The sequence below is a fragment of the Poecile atricapillus genome, chromosome 21 (assembly GCF_030490865.1).
Source record: "Poecile atricapillus isolate bPoeAtr1 chromosome 21, bPoeAtr1.hap1, whole genome shotgun sequence".
Taxonomy (NCBI): domain Eukaryota; kingdom Metazoa; phylum Chordata; class Aves; order Passeriformes; family Paridae; genus Poecile; species Poecile atricapillus.
The window spans coordinates 7924878-7941007 of NC_081269.1; the positions used below are offsets into that span (position 1 = coordinate 7924878).

General features: G+C 48.4%; 1 protein-coding gene across 5 annotated transcripts in view; it reads right to left on the reverse strand.

Moving 5' to 3' along the window:
- CAMKK1 (calcium/calmodulin dependent protein kinase kinase 1) overlaps positions 1 to 16130 on the reverse strand; it is a 75342-nt gene that overhangs the window by 6939 nt on the left and 52273 nt on the right. For 4 of the 5 annotated variants that reach the window (XM_058854709.1, XM_058854708.1, XM_058854710.1 and 1 more), the window contains 7 exons: positions 15778 to 15866; positions 7969 to 8168; positions 7336 to 7389; positions 6389 to 6462; positions 2201 to 2288; positions 848 to 976; positions 433 to 536 (listed from right to left, as the gene is read on the reverse strand). In XM_058854709.1, coding sequence (XP_058710692.1) covers positions 433 to 536; positions 848 to 976; positions 2201 to 2288; positions 6389 to 6462; positions 7336 to 7389; positions 7969 to 8168; positions 15778 to 15866 — 738 coding nt within the window. The remainder of the gene's footprint in view (positions 1 to 432; positions 537 to 847; positions 977 to 2200; positions 2289 to 6388; positions 6463 to 7335; positions 7390 to 7968; positions 8169 to 15777; positions 15867 to 16130) is intronic. The other variant, XM_058854712.1, reaches the window with a different exon arrangement.

Below are 16130 nucleotides of genomic sequence, written 5' to 3' on the forward strand. Positions count from 1 at the left end.
TGAATTAAAATACCTACATAAACTGCTCATTTGGTACCATTTCTGTTGTCCATAGAAAGGAGAGAAGAATTAAACCCTCTGATATATATCCAAACTAGACTTTAATTAAACTTATTTTACTTCACCACTCTCTAATGGATCTTTGATCACAGCATTATAAATGAACAGGTGAAAGAAACAGACTCAAATTTAGCACCTTACATGTGTTTAGGCCAAACCCATCTTACAGAGAGAACTGCATCTCTAAAAGAGTTTTTAGGCTGCAGTAGTACACTATATTTCAATCTGAGAGGACTTGAGGTAGATTTTATCCCCAGTGTTTGATGCAGAAGGGTGTTCTGTCTTTAAATCCTACAGGAAAGATTTGCAGACTGCTTCTCCCACCCTCCCTCCCTCCCCCCCCACAGGCCAGCTGTGGCTGTGGGTACCTACATCAGCAGGTTCCCTGGAGCAGACATGGATCTCTCCTCCCGCCTCGTCTGCACCTCGAAGGGATTCCCAAAGGAGCGCTTCCTCAGCATGGCCTTCACCAGGATCTTTGGGGAAGAGAACAGAGCAGTGAGAACAGCAGGACTGACTCCTGGAAGCTGGTTCAAAGGAGTAACAACAGCTCCTTTAATAATTCAGCTGACATTTTACAGAGCTGCAGCAGAGAGCACGGAACCCACAGAACAGCTGCTTGAGAGAGTCAGGCTGCTGCAGTTCTCAGACACAAGAAGTTCACCCTGGGTCAAAAGGCCAAGATTTCATGCCAGCAACACACGTGTCCCCTCTCCAAACCTCCTCCACCAGCTGGAGGCTTCAGCAGAGCCCCCAGCTCAGAGGATGTGGTGGATTTCACACGTACCACGGCTGGCAGGCTGGGGATGGTCTTCACGGAGTTCTTGACCTCCTCCTCGGTGACCTCCACCACGGAGCAGTGCTCCTCCTCCAGCGGCAGCGGCTCCGCGCCGCCCCTGCTCAGCCACGGGTGCACCTGCACGGGGGACACACAGCTCTGGGCTGGGACAGGAGTGGGGCACAGGGCTCATTGCAGGGCCACTTGTCAGCACTGCTCCATCTCCCACTGCTGCAGATGGGTTTTTAACCAGCTTCCTTGGAAGTGGCTGCAGTCTGGCTCAGGGCTGTCACACCTGCTGCCACCAACCAGCACCATGGCAGACTCTGAATCAAGTTTGAAAAGCTTTGAAAACCTGAGTTATCTGGAGCATTTTCATTTTTTTGTCTTGCATGCAGCAGAGCAAAGCCCCCTTTCCTTGCTGGCTCTCATGGGATGGGTTCTTGGCTGTGAACAGGAAGAATGTCCTGTCCGAGGGCATGGGCTGAGCAGAGCCCAGCCTGACCCATCCTCAGCATCCAAGGCAAGTCCCCAAGCACACCAGGCATCTTCTGTGCACAGCCAGGGACAAGGGCCAGCTCTGCTCCTCTCCCCACAGGCTCTTACAGTGTGCCTGCAAGGGCTGTCAAGTGAAATCCCATAAATACAGCTCCAAACCTGGCTCTGGCCTCCTGGGCATGGAGGGAAGGGATGTCACGATTTTTTCCTGAAGCTCAGCCTTTCTACTGTCAGCCTTGGTGGCAATACTGGAGCTGGCTTGGGAAAAAGCAAAGCAGAGCTCGCCCTGTAGAGCATGCTGATGGATCTCCATGGAAATTTTGAGATCCTCCAGCAGGTCTAAAGCCTTGGTGAGGGGTGACAGGAGGACAGCAAGCCCATGCAAACCCAGAATGAAAGCACAACCTGTGAAGCACTGTGCTCTGCCAGGCCTGTTCATTCTTTCTGTTATTAAACACCTCCCAAATAATGGTGATAGAAACAAATGTGCTGCCTTGAGGCCATGGGCCACACAAGGACCAGAGGAGGAACACGCATCCAGTCCCTGGAATGCACATCCAACACTGCCAGCCCAGGCTCTGCAGCAAGCAGCTCCCCTGACAACGTTGGTTCTCCCAGGGATTCGCTGAGATCAGCCAGCTTTTAAGTAATTTTCATTTAAATAAGTAAACAAGAAAGCTTTTGTCAATATTCCCCAAGCAAGAAGCAGTGATGGGAGCTGTGGCTGCAAAATGAGTGCTGTCCCTTTCCAAGAGAGGGTGCTAGAGACAGCTCACAAAACAAACACTGGGAAGAGCTCTGCCTCATTAGAAGGTACATAAAATCAGCTGAGACTAAAAACTCTAATATCAAGGTCCAACTTACCTTTATTTCAGGGACTGTTATCCTTGTTTCTGGATTTTTATCAAGCATGCGCAGTATCAGCTCCTTGAGCTCGTCACTTATCTGTGCTCTGAGTGAAGAAAACAGCAGCACACAGTTAACAAGGGAATTGTAAGTGCAGCCAAGCACAGTTCTTGCTGCAGTTACCTGGTAGAAAATCTGCTCTGCCCAGGAGATATTTTCCCTGCAACCTGGCTTGAAAAAGGAAGGCACCACAATCACTGCTACAGGGCTTGGTTATCCTGTTCTGCCCCCTAACACAACAGCACACGCTCAAAATGCAGGATGAGGGAACAGGTGAATGGGTCTGAAGAAAGCACCACATAGGGGAATTTCTGAGGGGAGATTTGGAACAACAAAGTGCTCCTGAGAGCAGAACTGGAGTTGAACTCTGTGAATCAAGAGTGTCACAGCTTGATTTGCTGAACCTGCATCATGAGCAACTGTATGCTGGATAAAACAGCCCCATCTGACGTTCGAGCTCCCAGCTAAGCTTCCAGGTTGTGTTATTTAAATTGCTTCCACAGCCCTGATTGCAGGCAGCCTGTAACTCAGCATTCCCTACCTGCAAAGCTCAGCCTTGAGGTAACAAAAGGAGGGAATGAACAAATAATGCAAATAAGAGAAATACATCTCAATTTTAAACACTATTTCCAAGATCTAAATGTGAGAGCACCTGAACCCAGAAGCCACTCCATTGACATGGAGCCCTTGGTCCTGCAGCCCAAAGGCTGCAGTGACTCCTGTGGTTAATGATGCAGGAGATGCCTTCAAAATGCACTAGATCTGAATGATCAAAGTGCTACTGCACAGCAAAATGCCAGCATCTGACTGAATTAGGCAGCTGAAAGTCTGTGTCACAAATGACTCTTGAAGAACTGTGTTTCTTCATGGAGATGGAACTTAGCAGCATAAAATGTGACTCCCCAGGAAGGCTGGATTTGAGACTGAAAACAACCCTGAGCAGCAGGTGCTGTGCCCACCTCCTCTGCATTCCCTTCCTCAGACAGAGAAGGGAATAAACTATCACAAACCAAAATGAAAACCACAGCACAGCAAGGGAGATTTCAGTCTGATGAAAACAGAGCTGCTGCTTAATAATTCATGAATATTTTATTTGGGCTTTGCCTATGAGATCTTTACAAACAACCACAAGGAAATGATGCTGGTTCAGAGGCAAAAAGGGGGTTCAGTTTGAAGTCTGAACACTTAGAGTTGCATCAAGGGTCTGCTGTACACAGGCAATAGAGCCCAGACAAGGGGAAGAACAGGATGAGTCCTCAGGGGCTGGGGTGACAATTTGAGTTGGAATGGAAAGAATGGTGCTGCTCTTGAGAAGAGCTCCAGAGGAACAGCCAAGGGCAGTGAAGTGCATTTAGCAGGTCAGAACAAAGAGGTTCTTTCCAGACACCACACTGATGCAGGTGGGATGGCATTTAAAAAATACCTCAAATCAGCTCCGTGCCAAAGTGTCAACAGCATTACTTAAAATACAATAAATAGAATATAAAACCACTTAACATTTCTGGGCACCAGATTGATTTCTATGTATCACAGGATTAAAGCTCCATAAAGAGGATCACCATGTGTCAGGTGGGTTATGGCCAGGTAACAGATGACATCACCCTGTCTCTGGTTTCCCTCTCTCCAGTCTGCAGCAGGGTGTGAACACCGTGCCTGATGGCATTTTTCATTTGAAAATCCCTGTATGGGATTTCTCACAGCCACAGTCCTGTAAATGCTCCCAGGAAAATGCCAAGCACAGAGCTCAGCATCCATTCAGGAGGGCTGCCAGCACCACAGATCACTTTACAGGGTGCCCACAGGTCAGGGAACATCGCCCTGGCCTTCATGAGGAGGGACCAGGCAGAGCTGCTGGCTCTGCTGACACGTTTGGAGAGAAACTTCAGCTTGCTTTTTAGTCATGCCAGGATCCTCAGGGTGTGAGCTAAGCCCATTTGCTTCGTGTCATGCCAAGGACTCAGTGACATGAATGAGAACTCCAGTGCCATAAATATTTATGCTGGCATCTCTAAGGGAAGGGACAGGATGGTGACACCGGTACAGTCAGATCCATCTGTCCTAAAGGTTGTCAGGAAACAGGCAATGAGTTTCCATGGGCTGTCTGCAAACAGGGATGTGTCTTTTGTAGCCATGGTGAAATAAATTGAAACCAAAATACTCCTCACTAGAGAGGTGCTAATTCTGTGGGAGGTCAGGGTGGATCCACTCCAGTGAATTCCATGTCTCTGTTGCTGCCTCTAACAAATAGATGTGGTTTGGACAGCTGTCAACACCTAGTAACCCTCAGCTCCTGCAACAACCTAATCAGGGGTGCAGCTTTTTTTAGACTGGGAGAACAGGTCACTGAGGAATCCACATAAATCATGCAGCCCAATTATCGCTGAAGGAAATGCCTGAATGAAGGAATGGATCTCAGCACAACCCAGTTAGCCCATTAAATGTTAATCACTTACTGCAGAGGCAGATGGGAACAGTCACTTATAAGCTGACTGCTAACCCAAATAGATGGTGGCTGAGGGAGGGGTGGGAGTTTTGCCAGCCCTGAGCAAAGGAGAAAACTGCCAGGGGAACATAAACAGGTTTGGGGTTTTTTTGGCTGCAGTGCTGTCAAGTCAAAATCTTGTTCCAGCAGTGGAGCATGACCAGCCTTTGTGCTCCTAAAGCCTCAAGCCCAGTCACCTGGTGCTGCCAGAACTGCTCCCTCCCCACACTGGGGGCTGTGAGTGCCATCCACATGGCCAGACCCCAGGTCCTTGGAGCTCCTGAGGCCTCTGGGCTGCAGCTGGGCAGGGGTGGCTGAGCTGTCTGCAGTGGCTGTGTCTCCTCATCAGTGCAGGGGTAATTAATGCCTGTGGAGCCAGGGCTCAGGCAGCCCAGATGTCTAAAGGAGGGCACTCTGAGTATTCATCACATTCTGTGGAATCAGAAGTCTGGGACTGCCAAGGTAGAGGCCCAGCCCTTAACTGTAATGTGAAAATTCAGTGAGCATTTCACAAAAGTCTTGCCTTGCCATAGATGTTGGATACATGCACATCCCACAGGCTGCCTGACAACATCCCTCCCTTCCTCTCATTAGAGTTTTCATTTGTGCCTGCTCCAAATCAAGTCATTTTACCTATACATTTTTATTAGAATGAGCAATTAGGCCAAGAATTCTTTGCCTAACTACTGTGTGGATTTGGGAAGGAAAACAAAGAGTCCAGCTCTGGCTACTTCATCTGTCAGGAGCCAGGGGAAACAAATTCTTCACCAACAGAAAGTCACCAAAGGCCTGAAGCTGGAGGGAATGCTGAGGAGTGGCCAGCACTGGAGGCTACAGGAATGGTGACCATGGAGCCAGCATGACTCAGCTCCTGCCAGACTCTGACAGCACCACAAACACTCCTCACCTCAATCCTGAGCTTCCCCTGCTCAAATGCCACGTGAGTGGCCTTGGCTTGTCCCCTGCACTGCTGTGACCACAGCTGGCCCCCTCCCCTGCCCATCCCAGCACTGCCATTGTGCCCCACGGGCGTTTCCTTCACTGACCAAAGCAGGCTGGGAGCAGCAGCACACAGGGGAATTAATTCCTGCTTTTTTCATAACTGGCCCCTCTCTGCCAGGGCAAAAGACAAGCCCATGTTTTCCTGGGGAGGGCTGGGGGAGTGGGGCTTGCTGATCTGTGGTTATCTCAGGACAAGCATCCTCCCATCAGACAGCTCCCCTGGCTCCAAGGGAAGCCCACAGGAGAGGGATGTGTTTACTTAGACCAAGACTGAGGTTTATCACCACATTGCTTTTGAAAATGAATAAATGAAATCATTCTGGTGGCTGCTGCATGGGGAGGAAGAAAACCCCAACCAAACCATGCATCCAGCATCTCCAGAGTCAAGCAGGTGGGGCAGAACTTCCTAGATCCAGGAATCCCTTCACTTCCAAAGGGCCATTTCCTTTAGTCCCTGTCTGCACAACAAGGACAGAGGAAGAGCAGAAGCACTTTTAACAACACCCCAACAGCACCAGCACAAAACCCTCATGAAGGACCCAGGAGAACACAGAGCACCTCACCCACTCATGTCCATCCCTCCATAGTGCCCCCTGTGCCACACAGAGAATGATGCTGAAAACTGAACTTTATTTTACAGTAGCAGAGTAAAGTTTACTCACTCTTCTGGGAACTCCACAGGCTTGGTCTTGATCCTGTTATGAAGACCCAGAATATATTCATCTATAAAAGGGCACTGTAAAACAAACAAGAAGTTTTCCAGTTGTCCAAGATCCTGGCATCACTCAGGCATTTGTCATTCATTTAATTCCAAGTACAACCTCTGCACTCCCTAGGTTTTACACAGAGATGGAAATAAATTAAACCTCCCCACACACAATAAATCAATTCATTCCTTATTAAAAAATAAATTCAGGAAAACAGCAGAGGCATCTCAAGCATACATAACTGGACTGGAATGCCCTCCTTCATCCAGCCTGCCAGGTGAACTGCCTCTGTCACCTCCCCTGGCCACTTCTTACCCCAGAGCTGGATGCCTGGTGTGGTGGGACCTGCAGTGGTGTGTGCTTGGACAGAGGTTCAGGTGACATTCCTGCCCACAGAGACTGCACACACCTGCTGTACTGCTCATCCTGGGACAGCACGGCTGGGACATGAGGGAAAAGCCATGACAGGACATGGAGTGTGCAGAAGGCAGCACTGAAGAGCTGTCTCTGCCAAACTGGACCCCCCATCAGTCCTAACTCAGCCTTGGCAGACAGAGCTTTCTGTAATCAGCTTCCAGAAATGCTGCAGCAGTTTGGGATCAATCCTATCCCTCTCTATCCACGCTCTGGCTCATTTCTAAATGCAGGCAATGTGGATAAACCCACCACAAACTGCTGCTGGTGCTGCTCTGGGTTTGTGGCACAAACAATGGCTCCACATTCAGGGCCCAATGCTGGAAATGATCCTTTCCACAGATCACAGCATCAGCCCCTTCTGATCTGCAGGGGGATTTTTGAGCTTAGGTCTTTGTCTCTAATATCTGCCTTTATTTGGAAAAGAAAGAGCCAAAAGCCAGGCAGACAGTGCAGTGCAGGGCTCCAGCAGCTGAAAGGCAGCTTACCTTCCCATAAACAAAGCAGTACAGGGTGATTCCCATGGCCCACACATCCAGTGCCTGAAAAACCAAGAAGAGAGAGTAAAGGAGAGGCAACACAGGTGACCTGAGTATTTTCCCACCAGTTCAGAAAACGCTATTTGTATGGATTCAACATTTTCTATGTCATTTTGAAGTTGGGTTCCTAAGGGCAGCTCTTGCACAGCTGAGGAATGAGGGTTGTGCTGGGCCAAGCATTGCTGTGACCAGCAAGCAGCCCCTTCTTACAGGAAATTACACCATTCAGGGCTGAACCTCAAGAGTTTTCCAGACAAAAAAAAAAAATCCCAATTAGACCCTACCCCTTCCAAGGAATCAAGATATGACCTTGGTGCTCAGCAGCCCCCTGTGCCTTTTGATTGTTTTGGAAGGGAATCAAAGGCTTCCTCCTTTCCCTTTGGGCAGGGAAAGGGCTCTGGCATGTGTCTGCCCACTGCACAGGACAACCCATGTGAGCTGAGCCTGGACTGGAGAGAATCAGAGCTTCAGTTTTTCTAAATGACAGCCCCAATTTATGCCACAGCCAGGGTGCAGGTGTGGCACTGCCCTTTGTGCCGTGCCTGGGGGGCCCAGAGACTCCAGCTGTGAGCACAGACCCACCTTTCCACTGAAACTTTTGCCAGTCTGTGAGATGGCCTCTGGTGCCATGAAGGCTGGTGTCCCTGCAGTGCTGGAAAGCTGGGCATCATTCCCTTCAAACTGATTGCTGACACCAAAATCAGCGATTTTAACGTGGCCGTCGTCTCCTAAGAGCAGGTTGGAAGGTTTGATGTCCCGGTGGATGATCTTCTGGTAGTGCACTGAAAAACACCCAAAAAAGGGAGCATGGTCAGCCATGGCAGCCAAGACACCCAGGGGAAACCTTTCCAGGAGGTGAAAATAAAGGTGCAAGGCTCAGGCACTGCATTCCCAGCACTGAAAACAATAAAAACCACCCCTCTTGTGCAATACTGCAGTTGAAAGACATTTCCAGGCCAACAGAATGAAGCAGGGAGCTGTAGGAAAGTGGCTGATTTCTCAGGAACTTGGAGAACTTGAAAAAGTAAAAAAACCACCAACTTTCAGAACATGAAATGACCCCAAAAGCAGAACTGTAGGAAACCCAGGAGACTTTATTGAAGAAGGAGGAGGAAATTCTCTAATCCTGCCCTCCCTAGAGGACCAGGACCCCCTGGCCTCCATCCTCCCCTGGCTCCAACCACTGTTTTCACATTTCCTTCTTGCAAACAGAGCATGTTTGTTTTTACACCTCCCCATGAGCACTTTTCATATCTCCTAGGAAATACACACTGGGTGGAGGAAAATGCTGATCTAACCCTTTCCTGCTTTACAAACCTGACCAACACACTGCCACAAAGGCAGCCTGCCCTGTGGAGCATCCCACTTTGTGCTTTAGGACCAAGAATGAACAAACTTCATTTAACTTTCTGCTCTCTTCAAGCCAACTTTCCAGCAGACCATGCCTGGGGAGGGGAAATCACACTTGCAGATGGTTTTTTTTTTGCAAGTCCCTCTCCTCAGTTTAAAGCACTGTTGGGGGATGCTGTCCTTGGCACAGTAAAGAGCTGCTCTGGAGATCCAGCAGATGAAAACTTGCTGGAGAGCACCAGTACTTACATCTTCCTCCAGATGTGCACCAACTGCATGGCCAGGCTGTAATGGGAGGCAGTTAATGCTGTAACAGCCTCCCTAGACAGGATAAACACCAAAACCCTGCAACAACAGTAATTAGGAGGAGACATCTGCTCAGCAGCAGAGCTGGTGGCAAGCTTACATTTCATTATGGTAATATAAGGAGAGGAAATAAGAGTGAGGGGGAAGAGAAGTTTTCTTTCAAGAGATGATGAGCTGCCTTTCAGGCAGGTGTCTGCTGTCATGCCTGATACCACAGGGCTAAGATTCCCAAAATCTCTAAAAAAACCCCAAAACAAGTATGGACCATATAAATACATCCCTGGAGCTTGCTCTGTGAAAATTAAGGCAAACAAGTACTCCAGGCTTTTTATTATTTCTTCCTTGTAGGCAAGTAAAAAACCACAAACAAAATAAACCACAAACCATTTTCTCTATCATATAACTGTGTATTTTGTAAAACACATTCCCTACCTCTGCACCATCTAATGAAAGGTGAGGAACACTGTGAGCTGTTTTCCAGCTGCCACGTGTTTCCTCAGTGCCCATTTCTGCTGGTCCCCAGCAGGTCTGGACACTGCTCACTGCTGGGCACAGAAACAAAGAACAAAGAGATTAGAAACACATCCTTTGCAAAAATCAATGCTATCAAACAATGGCTCATTTGGCCAATGAATATTTGAGTTTCCAGGTGAGAACGCTGCTCAAATTCAAGCCCATATGAAAAAACTGCCTAAAAACTTCCTGAAAATCTGGCTTTTTAGGGCTTTTTGTTTTGTTTCCTCAGTACAATGTGTTTGAACTGAGTTGGTGATAGCAGCAAGCTGTGCTCCAGTAGATGGGACTGGAGAAAAGGGCAGATTTTGGGGAAGTTCTCTGCTGCTGGGCCAGCTGACTCCGAGCTGTTCCCTCCTATGTGGGTCTCCACAGTTCTCCCATTGCCTCCCTGCCTCTTAGCAAAGCCCTGCTGAGCACACCACATCATTCCTTTCTGCTCAGTCCCTCAGCTGCCCTTGGAGGGAGGAAACAGCTCTTTCACAAACACTCCTCATTCTAGATCCCCACTTTCCCCTTCACTCAGGGGCAAATGCCTGGGAACTGTCTGTCAACAAATCCACTAACAGGGAGTGAAGACCCAGAGGAAGCACAGATAGAAGGGGTAAAAAGAGATCTTGCTCCTTACTCCTTTTAGAAAAGGTGTTTTTCACTGCATTCCTTTCTGGGAATCTTGAAGACCCAGCAGATTAACACAAACTTGCTGAAAGCTCATTTAAAAATTACACATATAAAACTTTGCAATGCACTGACACATCCTGCTATTTACTGAGGCCACTGCTGAATTCTGCTTGATTAAAACCAGAATTCCATTCCCATTCAAGGGCTAAAGCAATCCATATGGTGCTACTGCAGAGTCTGCTTAGTATTACTCTCACATTGCCCCTGTAGCAAAGAAATGATTTAACACCCTCCCAAGGAAACTGCTGCACCACCAGACAGAGCTCAAAACAGATCAAAACTCATCCTCAGTGCTCTGCTGAGGAAGGGCTGGAGGACAGGGCTGTCCAAGGGGAGCAGCCCCATCCCATGCTCAGCTCACAGCATCAGGGGGAGGATCCCAGCTGTGATGCTGTCGGCTCTCTCCACTGTTCTGCTGCTCTCTTGCACCCATGAAGCCTCTGCCACTTGGCTAAGTTGCTTAAACCCAAGTTTTGCACCCTCAGTGCTACCCAGAGCAGCTCAGCTTCCCTCTGTGCTCCATCCTCAGCTGAGCACCGTGCTCCTGGCTGTGCTGTGGGCACTGCCAGCAGGAAGCAACAGGGAACAGAGACAGGTCACCTTGTCTGTGCTGTCCTTCTGCTCCTGTCCTGCAGCCCACAGGGGCACAGCCTCATCACCATCACAGGGGACGTTCAGAGCTCCCTGCCATGGTCCAGGGCAGCGTGGGGAGGGAGGGCAGCAGGGCACAAGGGTTGTTGTGACAGAACAACCTGCACAGGCTGTGCCAGGGGCTGCTCCCAACCCCCAGCAGACACAGAACTGCATCAAACAACAAAAATCAAACTGCCTGATCTAAAGAGGCCGCAGCACATCTCTCTGATGTTCTCCATCAGCTAATTACTCTCACTCTTGTACAGAGTCCTCATTGATCACTATCAGCAACACTTGCAGCTCATGAAAGGGTTTTTTGTTTGGTTTCTACCAGCTAAGGAGAGCTTGTCTGCACGTGATAAAACACAAGCCAGCCTCTCTTCTCCTGGTGGTGTCATTTATAACACCCAGAAGCTTGCAGCTGTAGCTCTTACCCCAACAAGCTCTGTTTGAGGAGCTCCAAACTTGGACAGGCAAGAGGCAGGAGCAGAGAAGAGGCAGATCCCCATTTCCCACATGGGAGCAAGCAGCTTGCTGGGAATTACAGAGCATGCAGCAGCTCCACCACAGACTCATATCCCAGCTCTGCTGACCCACACCAACCTGAGGAACTCACCTCTGCCAAGAGCCAAACCAGATCAAACCATCTACACCACTGATGCTTTAGTGAACCCACCCTGGACTTACCCTGCACGAGATATTCTTCAGAAGACACAAGCCTGTGCTGGCTCATTTGCTTAAATTTTCTTTTAAGATAATGGAATTTATGCCCATATATTGATATGAGATATAAGCCTTATCTCAGAAAATCCAGCTTTGAAGAGCCAGAGCCTTTGTTGAGGCTCCAGGCTCAGCATGCAGGGCCCTGGGTCACTGCAGTTCTCCCTGCAGAGCTGCTGCTGGAAGGGCAATTCCCCAATGCCTTTAGCTGCATGTCATTACCCTCCCTTCAACCCCACAGCTCAGAGAGACAAACCTTCCTCTGCAGAGGGGACACCAAAACTGCCCCCCTCTTACACACAGCCACAGGAGGAGAACTGCAGACTTCACCAGAGATTGCAGGAAATAAGGTTTTTTCTTCTTCAGCCAGGCTGACAGAAACTGTTTTAGCTTCTCGTGACTCGAATACTGAGCTTGCAGCTCCAGAGCAGCAGGGACAGTCACTGTGCTTCATCTGGACTGTGAAAGTCAGCAGGGTTTTCCCCTGGGTCACGCCTGTGTGTGTGTTCTGCACTGTCTGCTCCTGGCCAGGCTCCTGCCCACACAGCCCTTTTGGCTGCTTATTCTTATTCCTTATACTCAGCTCTTACTAAATGAAGATTCTCATGTCCCAGTCCAAAAATCAAACTGGGATACTCACCTGGTATATCCCTCATGTCTTTTGCTGAAGCATGATGATTATTTCCTACCCAGCACACACATTTCTGCTCAGTATCTCTACAACAGCAAAGTCTGCATTACTAGAAGGGAGACTGAAGTTGAAATAACCCCAGCCAAGCACTGCTAGAGGGGAGTTACAAGTGGAAAGGCTGGAAATTGCACATATCCCTAATTCACAGAGATGCTTAAGCACATGCTTTAGTTAATGACACAAATAATCCAGCAGACTTTCCCATCCAAAGCACTTGAGCACACTCTGGAATTACCACTCCCAGACTGAGGTAACCCCCAGTTCCTGAGGGGCTGTGCAGGGCCACCAGTACTGGACAGGTCCTGAAACTGGGAGAAAAATCACTTTCCTTTGAAGGGCCCATTTCACCAGGAGCCCAATTACAGTTTGTATGTGCTGAAAGAACTCCTGACACAGCCCACACCACAGAGCCCAGGCCAAAGGCAGGGCCTCTAAAACAGAACATTAATATCACCATGCCTAAACTCCAAATAAAATCTGCAGGGGCCAGAGGAAGGGAGACTTGAGCACGGGCAGATCTCCCTGACTCTCAGACCTTGAACCCATTTCTTCACTGCTTGGTGAACAAGGCTGGGACTGTGCTTGGATCAAAGTGCACTCTTAGACACACTAAACCCAGAAACCCAGCCAAAAGCAGGTGACAGCACTGTGCCATTGCCTGGATCAGGGAGCTCCTGGCTCTCTCCAGGGCTCTGTCCCTGCCTCCCACCCAGCTCTCACCACCTGCACTGCTGCCTCCCTCCAAACTTCCCCCACAGCCAGACCTCCTGGGCCTCCACCCCAGGCAAACTCCATGAAAAAATCAGTGAGAGCAGTCCCCAAAGACACACAGACATGCCACCACCAGTGATTTAAAAGGTGATTTAAAACATCTCCCAGCACCTTGGCTTCTGCAGCCCCTTCCTGCTCACCATTAACACCTTTCAGGCTCCAACAGGAATCCAGTTTACAACTTCTAACCTGATGAGATCCAACCAACAATGATGCATTTGCTGCTGTGAGCTTCAAGCAGCTGCATGGTTATTGAGCCTCCCAAATTACACAACAATTATGGATGCTTACATTAAAATTACCTTGCAATCTCTGGATTGCCTGGCAACACTTTTCCTTCAGCATGCACAAATGGTGCACTTTTCCTCTTAATTATATAATAATTGCCATGCATTTACCCAGCAGTTCAGAGAGAACACCATTTTTAACTTTCATTTGCTAATAAAATAAGTGGTTACTCAATGGTCCAAAATAAAGCATTCTATTGTTCCTGTTGCTGAGAGTGCTTGGGCATTCTATAATTTATTGTTGAATTTCACTCCCTCTGCTTAAGACTACCCACACTTTGCTGGGCTTTTTTTTTTTTTTTTTCCAATTTATGAAACTCAAAGTTTCCTCTGAGCAGGAACTGTTCCTGCAGCAGCATCCAGCACAGCAGAGCTTGGATCTCCCAGCTGAGGCACACAGGCTCTGCTGCAACCTGAATGCTAATGGGCATATAAAAAGCTGCAACTTCATCCTTCAAGCTCTACTCAAAGACAGCCTTGAGATTCCTATTCACATATTAATTTCTACCAATTTTCTGGGGTGACCTGACTAATTTTGCAGCACCTGGAAGCTTCTGGACTGTCAGACTTGCTTTTATTCCCTGCTGGTTTTAGACAAAAAATGAGGTGGTGCTGCATTTCAATGTGGAGAGGGACTGAGACCCTGCAAACCATGCTCCTCTGCCTCAGCAAGGCCCATCATGCTCAGAGACTTGTTCTCTCTCAGTGGCTGAAGCCAAGTGAGTAAATCCTTCTGGTTTAAACTGGCTACCTGATCATTTTGTTTACTACCCATTAGTTATTGTGTTTTTAGAGACAAAAAAGATTCATTTCCTGCCCAGCACTTCCCTGACACGTAGGATTTTATAAGCCTCTGCCACAGCACTCCTTTCCAGGATAATTTTCCAGTCTTAAGAGCTTTGGTCCTATCTCTGTACCTAAGATATTCCAGGACCATCCTGGTCATTCTTTTTGAGAGGATGTTTCTAAGGACAGGGAGCTGTTTCTAAGACAGGCTGAGCCAAGTTGCACATAATATTCAGGATACTCCTTGTCTGTACCTAAGAGCTCTTAGAGACCCACATAACTGCAAAATAGCATTTTCTACTTTCTTCTTTCTTTCATTCCAAATAGTTCCCCAAATCTTGTTAGCCTTGTCAAATGTCACTAAGTAATAGGCTGGCATTTTCAATAGAACTATCCAGAATAAAGCCTGAGTGAGAAGAGATAATTTAGAGCCCATCACATTGTATGTATTCTCAGTGTTGTTTCTCCCCTCCATGCATTACCCTGCAGTCAGCAACATGGATTTTTATCTGTCATTTTATCATGCCATCACTTGCTATCATGGCATTTTCCTGCCAGTCTTCCCAGTCAGTTCTAACAACTATCCTGAATAACTCAGTGCCATCATCAATCTCTCTTACTGTCCTCTACCCTTTTTCTGGTCATTTAGGAATACACTGAACAACCCAGCCCACATTTAACTGTACTGGTGACTTTTCTCAGTTGTGAAAGCTGTATTCCAACTTCCCTGATTGTCTGGTTATTAATCCACAAGAGCCTATCCAACCTATGAGATTTAGGAGCTGCTTTATGAGCTACTGTTAATGGATCTAATCAAAAGCTACTTGGCAATTGAAACACAAGGTAATAGGACCATATTTGCTGTCTCCCCTGGAAAACAATCACACCTGCAATGTGGGAATGTCCTCTGCAAAAGCTGCACTGCCTCTTCCTCCCCAAATTCACCGTGGGCAGTTCTGTAGTGTATCAGTGTGCAGAGGAAGCAGTCAGTGGTGAGAGCACTGAACTCACAGAGGCTGACAGCAGGAGCAAACAGGCACAGAGCCAGGCTCAGCTCTGAGCTACAGAAGCAGGAACTGCTTTCAGGATGCCAGCACACAGACCATTCCACCTTGTGTCCTTAATTCAGGGACCCCTCTTTGCTCACCCCTGCCAGGTTCATGCCAGCAGGGACACGTCAATGACAGTGGGGCCAGAAAAATCCCTGCTAGATTCACAGGCCTATGGTGGCCTCCCTGTACTCTGCAGAACAGGCACTCAGCAGTGAATCTGGCCCCAGCCACAGAGGGACAAGATGTCACCAAAGGAGGTGACAATAATCGAACAGGCTACAAAGAGGAACCCTGCTCTGGAGTCTGCCTCTGCTACTGCCTTCAAAGACAGCCTCCAAAAAGAAATAAATGGAAGAAAAAAGAGAAGAATAAATAAGATGAATAAATAAGAAATAAATGGAAGAAAAAACTATTTGCCTAATGTCCTTTCTAAGGGTTCTGTGACACTTCCTGGGTAAACCCAAGCTGAGTGGGGCCACTTCCAACAGCAACCCCATCCCAGACAATCCAAGGGGCCCTCCCTGGCTCATCCAACAGCTCCCCCAGTGTCAAGATGAGCAGGGAGCTGAGGCACACCCTCTGCCAGCTCTGGGGTACTCACAGTACTCGATGCCCAGGACGATGTCTCGGAAGTAGAGCCGAGCCTGCTCCTCGCTGAAGGGCTGCTCACTCGGCACCTCCATCACAGGCCTGGTGGGAAGAGGAACAGCAGCTCAGTGCTTTGCAGAAGGGCAGTAACACCCCTTGCTGGAGGAGTCTGTTCTCCACGTCCCAGCACTGAGGGCCAGGCTCCCAAAAGGCTCTGGGTGCTGTGGCACAGCAGGGAGGTTTGTCCTTTCTTTCTGGATGTGGTGATGCTTTGGTTACTGAGCTTGGCTAGTGATGGGTGGCTTTGCATAGCCCCTGAGCCAGCATGAGCCACAGAGCCCTCATCATCATCAGGATTAACTGCTG